The sequence below is a fragment of the Mesoplodon mirus genome, assembly GCF_964341445.2.
Source record: "Mesoplodon mirus genome assembly, chromosome: 2".
Taxonomy (NCBI): Eukaryota; Metazoa; Chordata; class Mammalia; order Artiodactyla; family Ziphiidae; genus Mesoplodon; species Mesoplodon mirus.
The window spans coordinates 10,818,569-10,833,030 of NC_138977.1; the positions used below are offsets into that span (position 1 = coordinate 10,818,569).

Here is a 14,462-nt window from a genome sequence, read left to right on the forward strand (position 1 = left end):
GTTGGGTTGAGCTTAGTTATCATTTTTCCTTCCCTTAACTAGCAGTATAAATAAAAACTTGGCTTTACTTTATTCTGGATAGACATACAAGAGTGATATCCTAATTGACCTGGGAAACACAAATGCCTCACACATTGGCTAAACCACAATGCTAAATTTAATATTGTTTCTTTCATGCTCTTTTCAAGTGTTTCCCTGTACACGTTCCCATGTCCCTGAGCTCTGAAGGGCTGGCACTAGGTTCCTTTTGTATTTCCACTCTCAACCTCCTCCCACCTCCTCCACCACACATACACACACACACGCACACACAATTAGGCTGTGTTTTCTTCCTCTTGAACTCACCACTTCCTTTGTGACCTCTGTAAAGTTTTCTCTGGCCTTATATTTTCCCAATTATTTCCTCCAAAATAAAGCCACCACTGTTAAGAATGATAGCTCTTTTCATGGAAGAAGTAACCATTCCTCACATTTTGCATATATTAGATCCATAACTGTTACTTTAAGAATCCAAGGCTATAAAGAAGTCAATTTGGGGGGAACACAAACCAAACCAAATTACTCCACAAATTGCCATAAACGCTGCATTTTGCTTGACACTGATGGCGGCAATCCCACTTTTTAAAAGCAAGCAGTAGTAGTAATACTATAGAAATCACCCTTATAAATAAAAATCCCAATTATGTGTGGGCAAATGAAAGCAACTGATAGAAATCTGAGACGAAAAAATCCAATTAAGGAAAAAAGATAACGTCCTAAGGAAAAAAGCAAAAATCAAATGCGAAAAGAAAATTACAGCAATGGAAAGAAAAGACCACTTAAGGATTATAAAAGTTATATTTATTCACGATGCTACATTTATTGCATTCCCTTAGAAAAATGGAGACTATTTATGTACCCAATTTGCACATATAAAACTTTATACAAATTATGTGTAGCACATAAAGGCCTCTGGTACAGCTAAAATCCTGACACTACAATTTGGGTAATCCTGCTTCAGGGTCTCCAGTTTATCAAGTCTGTCCATAGAAAATAAAAACTGGAATTATAGTCAGTCTTGCTGCTCACACTTAGAAATTATTTTAAATATAATAAAATAAAATGTTCAATTACTCTAAAACCCAAAAAAGTAAACTGGAAGGGGATACATTTTACCAATTTCATTTTAACAGTATGACAAATTCACACCTTATTTTGGCTGGGTCTTTTTAAAAAAAAAAAATCACCTTAGTTCTGACATTATCTTTCTAAGCTGTGGCTGCTTCAGAAGGTAATTTGTCAAAAATATTTACCAAACAATTAAAAAAAGTAATAATAATATTCCTTTTACAAAATGGTACAACAACACCTTAAGGAACCAGAAAATACTAAATGTCTTTGGCTATATAACTAAAAGGCCATTCTTCCAAACAGAATAGGGCATATTCACCTCAGAACCAACTACAGAAACAGAAAGCATAACAGAAATATGCATAGAATTTAATGAGAATTTGTCTTGCCTTTTTTTCCCATTCTACCCATATAATAAGCAAGGAGAATGCAATTTACATAATCTTCCCAGATGAGACTGAATAGCACTACAAAGATACCCAAACTTCTGCAAAGGCAAAGTGATTTAAAACAAGTACACAACGAAGTGAAGACTGAAGGGACAAATGTTATTTGCAATTTTCTTTTTTTTAACTTGTTTGCTTCTTTTTTAAGCCTTACAAGTGTAGAAATTATAGCTGATAAACAAAAGTCACAAGCCTCACAAATGGAACTATAATATAAAAATAAATCAAATGAAACATTTATTAATAAATGAAGCCTATTTTATTACTTCAAGTGTTAATGATAAAAAAATTTCAGCACAGCTGTTGCATTTAAAAAAGTGAAACTACATACTATGTTTCTAGCTTGGTAAACAGATGAACCTGATGTCTTTGAATGACATAACAATTGAGCATTGTACAGTACATCTTATGAAGACCCGTAAATTAAAGAACTACTGGTTTAAAGTTAGTGATTATGAAACAAATATGTATTCATAGTTTCAGCTTCTTTTTTCTTCCTCGGCCATCAGGTGCTCCATCCATTTTACGTTTCTGGGTCTACAAACAAACAGAAGGATTATCTTCATCACAAGAGTAATATTAACATGAAATATATTGGAAGACTCATGGTGGCAATTTATTAATAACTGCCACTTAGTAACAGGTATTAATTTTCTTAACCAGAATAACTTAATTCTCCAAATAATCTTATCTACATATTTTACTAACATAAATACCTTAATGCTAATAATGAAGTAAATGAGTAATTCACAATTAGCAATAGTAAATCAATACACCAAACCAATGTATAACATGCCCTCTCATCAAAAGAAAGCAGTAATGAGAAATACTTTGAGTATACCAGACTTTCCTGATACGTTCACTTACGCATGACTATATAAATTATTATTAGATAACAGAATGACTTTTTTTCTTATAATTTTTGCCTTCATATTGCTAAGATATCATTGGTACAATAAATCAAAGTTTAGAAGTGAAGAGTAAAGGTTGTAAAGGCCACTGCTTTCCTAATATTTCTTTACATATTCTAAAATTATAACGTGTACTCTCAACATCAAGTGTAGGCTCTTGCCATTCACAAGACAGACCTTCCCATATTCTCACAAATCCCCATACTGTGAACTACCATCATGACATGATTTGCCCCACACAATGCAATCAAGTTTAATTTATACTTTTAAAGCAATTCAAGGCCATACTACTTACCAAAAAAAAAACAAACAAACAAAGACTAACACATCAGTGATAGCCAAGTAATGTTCAAATTCTTGAAAAAAGTGAAGTTCCCCAAGAAAATATTTACATTTTTATGAGTACTTACTGAAGGTTTTGGTCCTCTTTTCTTTTTCTCTGCCTTCTCCTTTTCTTCTAGTTCCATGTTTTCTCTTTCAATCAAGGTAATTAAAGTGTTACACCTCCTCTGGAGCTCCTGAGTTACAAACAAAAATTTACATGGTAAACTTGTATTCTCCATCCATAAGTTTTCATGATTACAATTTCAAAACCAAAGGTACGTTTTAACAGTGTAATATCACTTATATACCCCCAACAGATAAAATTTTAAAAAGCAAAAGGAACTGATAATTTTCATACACAATCCATGTTAGGAGGATAAAAAAAGATATCTGTAAATTTTTCACTTCATTATTTAAGTGTTGTGTATTTTTCATAAATTCTTCCTTCACTTAGGAACTGAAGCAGTGAAAATGAACATCTCTTAATATATGCAATTCTGCTACTTAGTGTCTATGCCTGAAAACTGTCATCTACATCCAAAACTTAAAATTAACAGAGCACATATTTGAGGGTCAAAATCAACTAAAACTTAGTGGTAGTCAGTGTACCACCTGCCGTCTTTCCCAGTTTGGGAAAAATAGTCATAGAAATCTATGATGAGTTTTACCTCATCTCTCCCTAGCAATCTACACAGGCTCCAGAAAGGATTTTAAATTATAGTGTAGAAATAGTAAATACCCCTTAAGAAAACAGGAGTCCATTTGTATCACTGCTGGCTACCTACTGAGTAAAATTGTTTTTTTCCTCTCCTTGTCGTAAGTGACATTCTACACAAATGGTCACAATAAAATCATTTAAAAATATTATCGTATAATAGGACACAACCATATAAGGTTTGGAAATATTTGCAATAGTATATATAGAGAGAAGGTAGTACACTGCATCAAAGTTCTTTATTTCCTTTAACAGGTACACTGAGATACACATGCCAGAATGTGTTACAGATGTACTATGGTATGAATCTTCTTGGCTCTTAGAGAAGGACTATGCCTCAACTGTTTATCACAAGGGGCCATATGCATATTATTATTTTGTATGTGTGCCTTAACATGAAACACATTAGGAAATAACACGCAGTTTAGACCACGGTATTGTACCAGTAAATCAGTGTGACACTGCATCTTGTTTCACTCACCAAAAAATCACTTATTAATTATATAAATTGTTCCTACTTTAAAAGACGTAATATAGAGCTTATAGCAACTGAATGTGTCTCCTCTAACTATATATTTATAATGCATTTATAGTGTAACATTTCCCAAACTAGGGTTTCATAGAACAGTAGCGTCCATTGATGCTTACTGAAAAACACCCCTTCAGTGGTCACATTTAAAGACTAAACACTATCCCCCATCTTGAAGAGTGACAATGTATTTTAAATATACTGAGGTAAATCCTACTATAAAGTTGTTTAAACTTTGCTATCCTAGTACATCTCAAAATTAAGACTACAGAATTTTTTTGGCATTATCATCATCCTGAAGAACACAAGATGAAGCTAAAAACTCAAAGGTGGTAAAATATAGTAAGTCAGACAGAGAAAAAGACATATCATATGATATATGCGAAATCTAAAAAAACATGATACAAATGAACTTATTTACAAAACAGAAACAGACTCAAAGGCTTAGAGAACGAACTTATGGTTACCAGGGGGGGAAGCGGGTATATTAGGGAGTATATGAGGGAAGTATATTAGGGAGTTTGGGATTGACATGGACACACAGCTATATTTAAAATGGATAACCAACAAGGACCTACTGTGTAGCACAGGGAACTCTGCTCAATATTATGTAACAACCTAAATGGGAAAAGAATTTGAAGAAGAACAGATATATGTATAACTGAATCACTTTGCTCTATACCTGAAACTAACACAACATTGTTAATCAACTATACTCCAATATCAAATAAAAAGTTTAAAAAAATACATAAGAGAAGAGCAATTCATCAAAGCTAAACTTTTCTGAATTCTGATTTTAGGTCATTACAAATGGAACTTGCTGATCAGAAACAGGTTGATATTGGGAATAAAAACAAAACCTAGGATTACATCAGTATAGTGTTTTACTACATTAAGCTCTTTTTAAATAATTCAAACTCAGCATTCTGATGGGCAGATGCGTGAGTACAAGTCCTTTCTTTATAGAAATGTGTTCATTTATAAAACTAAAAGTCCAATTTTAAATTGTGATCATTACATTCAGAAGTTAAAATTGATGGTGACATTTCCTCCTACTTAGAACCAGATTAAAATTCACATAAAAAAATTAGTCCTATCATATATAGTGATGTTAAAAGATGTGCTATTAAACAATGGAAAAAATAAACTTTGTAAGTTACTTACAACATGAGGTTTTTAACTGTGGATGTGAACTGTTTCTTAAGGAACTGATTTAAACTGTGATACAAACAATATTGCAACAAAAATTTACTTCAAAGATACAGTTGAACCAGTTTTCTCTTAACAGAATTTAAAAAGTTGAAGAATATTAAATAACCTACTTCCTTTGAACTGTCAGAGGAAGTTTAATTCTACTACATTACAGAAAAAGGCCCCCAGTACTCACCATTGCAGTTCTGGACTTTAGAAACCAGTCAAATCTGAACTGAGGAGAGTTGCGAATACACTGTCGCAATTCATCATAAACATTTTCTTTGTCAAATCCAAGCTTGTGAAGCATACAGATCAGAAAACGATCCTCTTCTTCAGTGTAGTTTTTTCCTTTGTTAGTACCATAAGATATTCTCAGCTGATGAAAAGGTGCTTTGTACCGTCCAATCTATGAAAATCAGATTTTATATTATATAAAATACAAATCCTATATAATCATGTTTCAAACTCGGCTTTAGTAAAGTTAGCTATAAATGTTGTATTTCACATCAACTTTCTATCCAAAGTCAGTTACATTGTAATCTTTGTTCTGAAACAACTTCAGTCAGAAATACAGACTCAGACTTTCTGGTACACCACACAGCAAAGAGCCAATCATAGTGACTCTGACCCAGATATATCAACTGAAATACTGAGGTAAATTCTGTTGAGAACACCTATAATGTTTGAATGCTGTCCTTTGAAAAAAAATTTTATATCAACATTTCTTTTCCTTTTTAAAAGTTACTTTAAACTCTCATATTACTGATAGGAGTTATTTTACTATTATATTTATTAATATTCAAAGTACCTTCGTGTCAAGTGCTTTTTTGATACTAATTCTTCTTTGAATTCTTGCCTCTCCCCTTTCAATCTGAGCCATAATCTTCTCTATGTCCTGCAGCTCATTGCATCTTTCCCAGAACACAGCTGTAGGAGTAAGAGTTGGGCAGATGAGATAGGTGGGGGAAGGGCAGAAAGATAAATAACCTCTTGTTGTTAAGTGCTCTATTTTACTTGCTAAGGATTAAGAAATGTTTCCATTTCCCCCACATCTAACACTAGTAAGTCACGTAATTATTTCTCAGTTTCCTTAACTATGAAGAAACCAGGAAGATACGCTGGATGATTACAGGAAGTATCCCCCAATTCTTAGTTGTGTCTACTCGGAAGCTCTGGGCGGACCACCAGAGCTACACCCACCCGACAATCCAACTGGCTCCAGGAGACACAGAAACACGTAACACTTGAAAACTTATGAAAAACAATGAAATAAAAATGAAGGCACAATTATTTAGTGACCTATTCTTGTTTCCTTGGCTACAGCTAGTGAACGGGGGTAAAAAAAAAAAAAAATTAACAACACCATTTTAAAGAAGGGGAGATTTTCCAATTCAATTTTTAAAAAACACAAAACAAAACAAGGCACTAAGTTGTGGTGAAATTAAGCTTATCAAAGCAGTATTCAGAGTAAGAAAATCTGAACTTTCCAACAGCTCTCCAGAAGCCTGAGAACATTCTCATACCTATTAAAATAATAGGAGAATTACCTGAGTATTCAATGACTTCTTCTGGAGTTTTTCCTTCTACTTCTCTTGCTATATTTTCAATATCATCACGACCCCACTTCTCATTGGCTTTGATAAACTGGTTAAAATCTCTCTTATTCCAATTGGTAAATCCCTTCAAAGCGATGGAAACAAAACATATAATCACAGCACACTGAACTTGGGAGAAAAGCTATTAAACTTTACCAATGCTGCTGAGTATTTTAGAAAATTTTCAGTTGCTCCAGGTTTTCTTTGTAAGTTAAGTGCTTTTAAAGTGGTAGATTTTCATGTACATAGATGAGCACTTTTAGCAATACATCATATATTGCTTAGATAGCCAAGCAATTGAAGCTGAGTGGGAGAATAAAGAATGCTGCACAAAAAGGGGACATTTTTGCTGAGCTTTCAAAGAGTAGAAGTTTGCCAGGAGGAATGAACATAGACTAAAGGGCAAAGATATAAACCAAGTGGGAAAACAGAAGGAAAATAAAGCTTTAAAGGTAGGTTAAGGCCAGATTCTGAAAGGCCTTGACTGAAACTTAAAGGATGTTAAAAAAGTATGGAGCAGAGATTTGTCATTGAGAATAATAACTTAGTAGCAACGTAGAAGATTCACAGGAAAGGGAAGATGGGAGTGCTGGAAGAATGGTGATCAAAAGGATACCCATTCTACCAAGGCTGGTGCAAATCCATAATCTTCTCTACCACCTCAACGATGAATAACAATCAAAATGTAGCAAACACCATATGCCCATGCTTTATGATCTCCAATTATTCCATTTTTGAAAGCAAAAAAATGTACTTCCTTTATATATTCCAACACAGCCTAAGACAGCACCTTACAAAATAATGGTTACTAAATTCTGTGTTGATTGAAGGCTATACCTGTGTTAGAAGCTTCTCTTTTTCCTCTAACTCTTCATCATTAAGAGGTTCAGCTTCATCAATTTTAAGCTGTTCTTCTTTTTGTGCCTGTGCTGCATTTGGTAGGTCAGGATTTCGAGGCACCTAAAAATATTTATTTTTTTTCCTATGTCATCAGTCAACATATTTTAGGAAGTATGCAATGAACTAAACTCTTAACCAAGTACATGACATTTCACAAATTTTAATCCAGCCATAAAAGAAAACATATTGATATTCTGCATTTATTAAGTTAAAAACAAACCAGATTAGGGACTTCCCTGGTGGTCAAGTGGGTAGGACTCCACGCTCCCAACGCAGGGGGCCCGGGTTCGTTCCCTGGGAACTAGATCCCACACACATGCCACAACTAAGAAGTGCACATGTTGCAACTAAAGATCCCACAAGCCACAATGAGGATCCCACATGCTGCAACTAAGACCCGGCGCAGCAATCAATCAATCAATGAATGAATAAATAAACAAACAAATAAATATTTTAAAAAAACAAAACAAAAAACCAGGTTAGTTATGAACAAAGTGTTACTTCTGCTACCTTGTACCCAATCGTTTTTCTGTAATATAGAATTTCTTTTTCCAATAATTCAAATAGACGTGGAGGAAAGAACTGGAAATCCTGAACATTAGGTTGTTTTGGAGGTCGAGGAGCCTAAAAACAAAAAGTATTCTTCATAAGAAAGCAACTATTTTGCTTTAAATCTATCTATAACCTTTTTTCATTCTATAAAATCATGACAGCCAATTCTCCAAGCAACTGAATGCATCTTCCACTAAAACTGAACAAACATTAATCAAATTTTAAATGCTTACATTCAAAATTAATCTTTAGAAAACTTTTAACAAAAGCTGAAGGAGGTATACTGTAAGAAACCATAAAATCTAATTCTCAATCTGATTTTATCGCAAGAGTATAAGGAGAAAAATGATTTACAGTTCCAATATTTTTAGACATTTGTGCTCTGTCAACTCACCTTGGGTGCTTTAGGTTCACTGACACGAAGAGCTTCCCTGAAATAGGCATCAACAGCATAGTTGGCTTTTCTTTCTCGTTTAGGTGGTTCAATCCACTCTGTAAATGCAATCTAGCACATGGGAAGCAATTCAAATCACCAACTTTATTATATAGTCGCAAATCCTACATGAATGCAACTCGGACTATGTACATCACTATGACTGTTATTTATAAATGCAAAGATATTCATAGAATTCTAGACTATAAGCTCTATGAGGCTAGGGACTATGCAAGTAACACACAGGAGGGTGTCTAGTGAAGAGCATAGGCGTTCAGTAAGTATTTCCTGACCAAATGAATACTAGGTGAAAAACAATGCTACAGAAGGTTTAGAACCCCAATTAGGAGAGAAATGTAGATATATATTTAGCCTAGAAAAAATTCAGAGGATGTACATGCCTAAACATTAAAAGGGAAAGCATTAGGTAGAATTTTTTTTTCTTCTACCCTGTAGGTATTTTCTAATTTCACTATATAACAGCAAGTATTACTTATGATATTCCCTTTAATTATTACCAGCCAATTCTGCTGTTTGAAAAAAAAAAAAGTCTAGGGCTTCCCTGGTGGCGCAGTGGTTGAGAGTCCACCTGCTGATGCAGGGGACATGGGTTCGTGCCCCGGTCTGGGAAGGTCCCACATGCCACGGAGCGGCTGGGACCGTGAGCCATGGCCGCTAAGCCTGCGTGTCTGGAGCCTATGCTCCGCAACGGGAGAGGCCACACAGTGAGAGGCCCGCGTACCACAAAAAAAAAAAAAAAGTTAACTAAAAAAAAAAGTCTAATAAGGTTGTGATGATTTTTTTTGGCAACAGTCTTAATTTTCAAATATCCCAAATTACTATAATCACCCCACACAACATAGTGCACTGTAACAGTATAAACTTTTTAAACATTTCACTACCAACTGAAAATGTGGCATTAAATTTACCACAAAATGAAAATAATTTAGCTGTGAGTAAACAGAAATGACTGCTGTTTGAGACAAGGCATTACACCTAACACTTAAATTCCAAGTTTCAAGTAAAATATTAAGTCTCCAAGTAACCAAAATCTTTTTCTAAATTACCTTTTGTTTTTCTCTATAATCTTCTCCTTCAAAGTTATAAACACTTGACTCTGTATCCATTGTAAAGTTTCTAAGTGAGCTTTCACCCATCTTGGAGAGCTTTTCATTCATCTCTGCAGTCTAGGAAACAAAAGAAACATCCTATTAAATGGAGAATTAAAAAGCATGAGAACTATAGTCAAAATACATTAGGCTTTATACTACATAAAAACTTCTTTCTGTGGAAGTCAGATTACCGATAACTCACATAACTATTTCCTCAAACAGTTCTGGTTTAAAATATTTTACATATTAAACATATCATCTAATCTGCATCTCACCTTCTTTGCACCTCTTTCCAAAATACCATCAATATCCTCATCAGTAATCTCGCTTTCCTTTGAAGCAAATACATGTGTTGCCCCATGCCTTATCATTTGAAGCATTTCATCTTTCCCAATTTTGTTCAGATTCTGATCCACAAGTCTTCCTGTAAAAAAGGTTTTGTTGTGTAATGTTAATCAAACAAACTTTAGTTTACTGGATATTTGGAATTTTAAATGTTAGATGTAACACCACATAGTTTTGCCTCAAACGTCAATCATTTCTGTTTATTCTCATCTGATAATTTTTATTTTTACATAAAATACCAAATTCTAATCTGTAAACTCGGAAATATTTCTTAAGTTTACAAATTACATAATGAAGCCTACCGAATGCCACAATAAAATATATTCTTGTACGGTGAGAATGACAGTAACTTGGAATATCTGAAAATCAAAATTATTACCATAACTTTTTTTAAGTATCAAAAGATGAGAGCATTATAAACACAAGAAGTTTCTGCAGAAACTGATTAGTATTATTACTAATGCTCCCAAATCAGCTTGTTCTACTTACAAAAGCGAAGTATAAATACAACCTTCATATTGCCAAACTTCAAGAGCCATTCACATATACTTCTTTCTTCTATTTTAATTTTTCTACTTCAACCAACTTGTAATGAGTAGGTAAAGATACAAGTTGTTTTCTGGGACCTTACATACTTGTATCATGGTTTTGGATCCCTAATAGAATGCACCATCAAATATTTGTGACTTTCAGGGGCTTCCCTGGTGGCGCAGTGGTTGAGAGTCCACCTGCCGATGCAGGGGACACAGGTTTGTGCCCCGGTCTGGGAAGATCCCACATGCCGCGGAGCGGCTGGGCCCGTGAGCCATGGCCGCTGAGCCTGAGCGTCCGGAGCCTGTGCTCCGCAATGGGAGAGGCCACAACAGTGAGAGGCCCACATACCGCAAAAAAAAAAAAAAGACTTTCAAAGTTAGAATATATCCACAGAACATGTTTGTTGAAAGCTATCTCACTGCTATCAAAATGTTCTTAAGCTTACAGAAATTACTTCCCTGCGGACTGGGAGGGAACTTTTCAGACATAAAGTACTTCTGTATATTCTCATTTTTAGTTATACCCCTTAGTCCACAAAACAGTTAACACAGAGGCATGCACCCAAGGCTTGCTTGACTAATACGTCTATAAATGGGATTAACAAAGCTACTAGCACAAAATTTTGCTCCAAAAGTTGCCTTAGTAAATATAAAAAAATACCCCAAAAATACTAAGTCAAAAGACTCAAAAAGCTTTTCTAAGCTGACTGTAAAAGAATTTGTATTTTTTTAATCTTCAAAAAAAAAACAGAAAAGGGTTTCAGAGATGAAAATAATTGAGAACAAGAACCACAAGGCAGATGTTATTTCTAAAAGCATGGATGAATGTGAGAGGGAAAAAAATCTAGCCATTATATCACTCATGAGAAACCTGTTTGGCAGGCCCCAGAAGTCCCCAGAGACTTTGCTAATTAAACACTGCACTGTAATAGTGTTTTTTTGTTTTTGTTTTTTTTTTGCGGTATGCGGGCCTCTCACTGTTGTGGCCTCTCCCATTGCGGAGCACAGGCTCCGGACGCTCAGGCTCAGCGGCCATGGCTCACGGGCCCAGCCACTCCGCGGCACGTGGGATCCTCCCGGACCAGGGCACGAACCTGTGTCCCCTGCATCGGCAGGCGGACTCAACCACTGCACCACCAGGGAAGCCCCTGTAATAGTTTTATATAGCTCTTGATGCCCTGGATGAGTCACCTCCTAGCTGTGTAAACGGTAAATAAGTGACTTGCTTCTACCTCTGATGCCAACCTCCAGCTGGCAGAAGACTAAAGAAAATAATATTCAGTATTTAAATATTTAGCACATGGCTTGGTACAAAGTAAGCTCACTATGTTAAGCAATTATTAACAAAAACAACTAATAATAAAGCAATCATGTATTGTCTTTTTTTTTTAACATCTTTATTGGAGTATAATTGCTTTACAATGGTGTGTTAGTTTCTGCTGTATAACAAAGTGAATCAGCTATACATATACATATATCCCCATATCCCCTCCCTCTAGCGTCTCCCTCCCTCCCGCCCTCCCTATCCCACCCCTTTAGGTGGTCACAAACCACCTGAGCTGATCTCCCTGTGCTATGTGGCTGCTTCCCACTAGCTATCTACTTTATGTTCGGTAGTGTATATATGTCCATGCCACTCTCTCACTTCGTCCCAGCTTACCCTTCCCCCTCCCCATATCCTCAAGTCTATTCTCTAGCAGGTCTGTGTCTTTATTCCCATCTTACCCCTAGGTTCTTCATGACCTTATTTTTTTCTTTTTCTTAGATTCCATATATATGTGTTAGTATACAGTATTTGTTTTTCTCTTTCTGACTTTATGTATACAGACATGTGGCTAACTCTATGGTTGGCATTATGGGATAACAAAGAAATGTAACATTCCCTTCCTTACAAGGAAATTAGAGACTGGTTGACAAAACCGAGACACACAAATGGAATAATCAGTGGATAATACAACAGTATACCTCTTAGCTTTAGAGACAGATAAAATGCATTTGGTCATGACACAATTTGGGAAGGAAGGAAACCAATGTGGGCTCAAGGTTACTGAGGGTTTGTTTTTGTTTGGTTTGGTTTTTTGGGGGTTTTTTTGTGGTACACGGGCCTCTCACTGTTGTGGCCTCTCCCGTTGCGGAGCACAGGCTCCGGACGCGCAGGCCCAGCGGCCATGGCTCACAGGCCCAGCCGCTCCACGGCATGTGGGATCTTCCTGGACCGGGGCATGAACCCATGTCCCCTGCATCGGCAGGGGGACTCTCAACCACTGCGCCACCAGGGAGGCCCCCTGAGGGTTTGTTTTGGTTTTTACATTTTACACATCCCATCACTAACTCTATTTTAAGCTTCATGAAAATATAAATGTCTTCCTTGAAAGCTGATCTGGCATGAACTTGAAGTTCCCTTCAATTAATCCGAAAAAAAATCCCACTTTCACCATCTAGTCCTATTTACATAAATGTTTATTCTGTGTCTCGCTCTCACTAAATTATAAAGTCCTTGAAAGTAAGAACACTGGTTGGTTTCAGTCACCACTGTATTCTCAGCACTAAGAACAGTGCCTAACATCTGCGGGTGCTCAATAAATCGTTGCGGACTAGAAAAAAGAATTCTGAGCTTTACTGTTACCTCTTCAGTTTCCCCAGAGTAGTCAACTGAGTGTTAGTACATGTAAATCACTCATCACACCTCTATTTAATATGTACCACACTGAATGCTGGGTATTTTTATATACATTATCCCCTTTAGTCCTTAAAAACCTCTGTATCCCTATTTAACAGATGAAGAAGAGGCTCAGATAGTGTAAAAGCACTGCTAACCAGCCGAGTCAATATTCAAATTTCAACCTTCCTGAGCCCAAACCCATCCTCTTAACAAAACTGATGCTTACTTTAGTCTGGAATATAAATATTGTTGCCTGGTAGCTTGATTTAATATATGTTTAACAACAAGAATATCCAAAAAAAAAATCCAGGAAAAAAGTGTTATAAAGTCAACCTGGTAAATTTTAAAAGTCCTAAGGCTCACCTTGTTGGATGACTATTGAATCCAGTCTGAGTTTCATCTCAGCACGTTCCACTATTCTTTCTTCTACAGTGTTATCCGTTATGAAGCGGAACACTCTGACCGTCTTGGTTTGTCCAATTCTATGGGCTCGATCCTAGAAAAATAACCAGGTTACTCTGAATCCAGTTGAAAATTCACATAAATAACATTTGAATGTGTATACTAAGAAACAAAATGAAAATATTCTCAAGTACAAAATGATTTTAAAAATACGAAACAACTATAATGGATCCATATTCCATCAATATTTCTTAAATTCTCAATTTCAATCAAATTAACTGGTTATCTCACAAGAAAATCTTTTAGGAGGTATAGAACACGTCATAGTTGCTGAATCTGTGAGAAACTACTGTATTAATTTTTCTAGGTTATACGGAAATAAAATATTTCCAGACAAGATAGACACAATTATAATCTTTAAGTCTGATGATAAAAGTTTTTAAAAATCTTTTTCTCTTAGGTTTAAATTCAAAATGCTTTTCTACCTAAATCAAATCTAAATTTTCATTGCAATTAGGGAAAAAAGTGACATGAACAAACGAACTCCACAAACAATATAAAAATCCTAGTCTTTAAATAGTGCCCAATTAACTACATGTAAGTAATCAAATTAATATGAATTCCATTTTCTGTTTAACTTTTCTTAAGTTCATAAAACACATCTTACAAAGCACCCCTACTTCTAATTGATCAATTTTC

General features: G+C 35.3%; 1 protein-coding gene across 1 annotated transcript in view; it reads right to left on the reverse strand.

The window, feature by feature from the left end:
- Positions 1–823: 823 nt before the first annotated feature.
- SMARCA5 (SNF2 related chromatin remodeling ATPase 5) overlaps positions 824–14,462 on the reverse strand; it is a 47,332-nt gene continuing 33,693 nt past the window's right edge. Inside the window, exons 14-24 of the mRNA XM_082611631.1 lie at positions 13,725–13,857; positions 10,097–10,245; positions 9,777–9,896; positions 8,671–8,781; positions 8,235–8,348; positions 7,662–7,784; positions 6,777–6,909; positions 6,038–6,156; positions 5,423–5,635; positions 2,878–2,985; positions 824–2,093 (exon numbers count right to left, since the gene is read on the reverse strand). Coding sequence (XP_082467757.1) covers positions 2,028–2,093; positions 2,878–2,985; positions 5,423–5,635; positions 6,038–6,156; positions 6,777–6,909; positions 7,662–7,784; positions 8,235–8,348; positions 8,671–8,781; positions 9,777–9,896; positions 10,097–10,245; positions 13,725–13,857 — 1,389 coding nt within the window. The 3' untranslated portion in view covers positions 824–2,027. The remainder of the gene's footprint in view (positions 2,094–2,877; positions 2,986–5,422; positions 5,636–6,037; positions 6,157–6,776; positions 6,910–7,661; positions 7,785–8,234; positions 8,349–8,670; positions 8,782–9,776; positions 9,897–10,096; positions 10,246–13,724; positions 13,858–14,462) is intronic.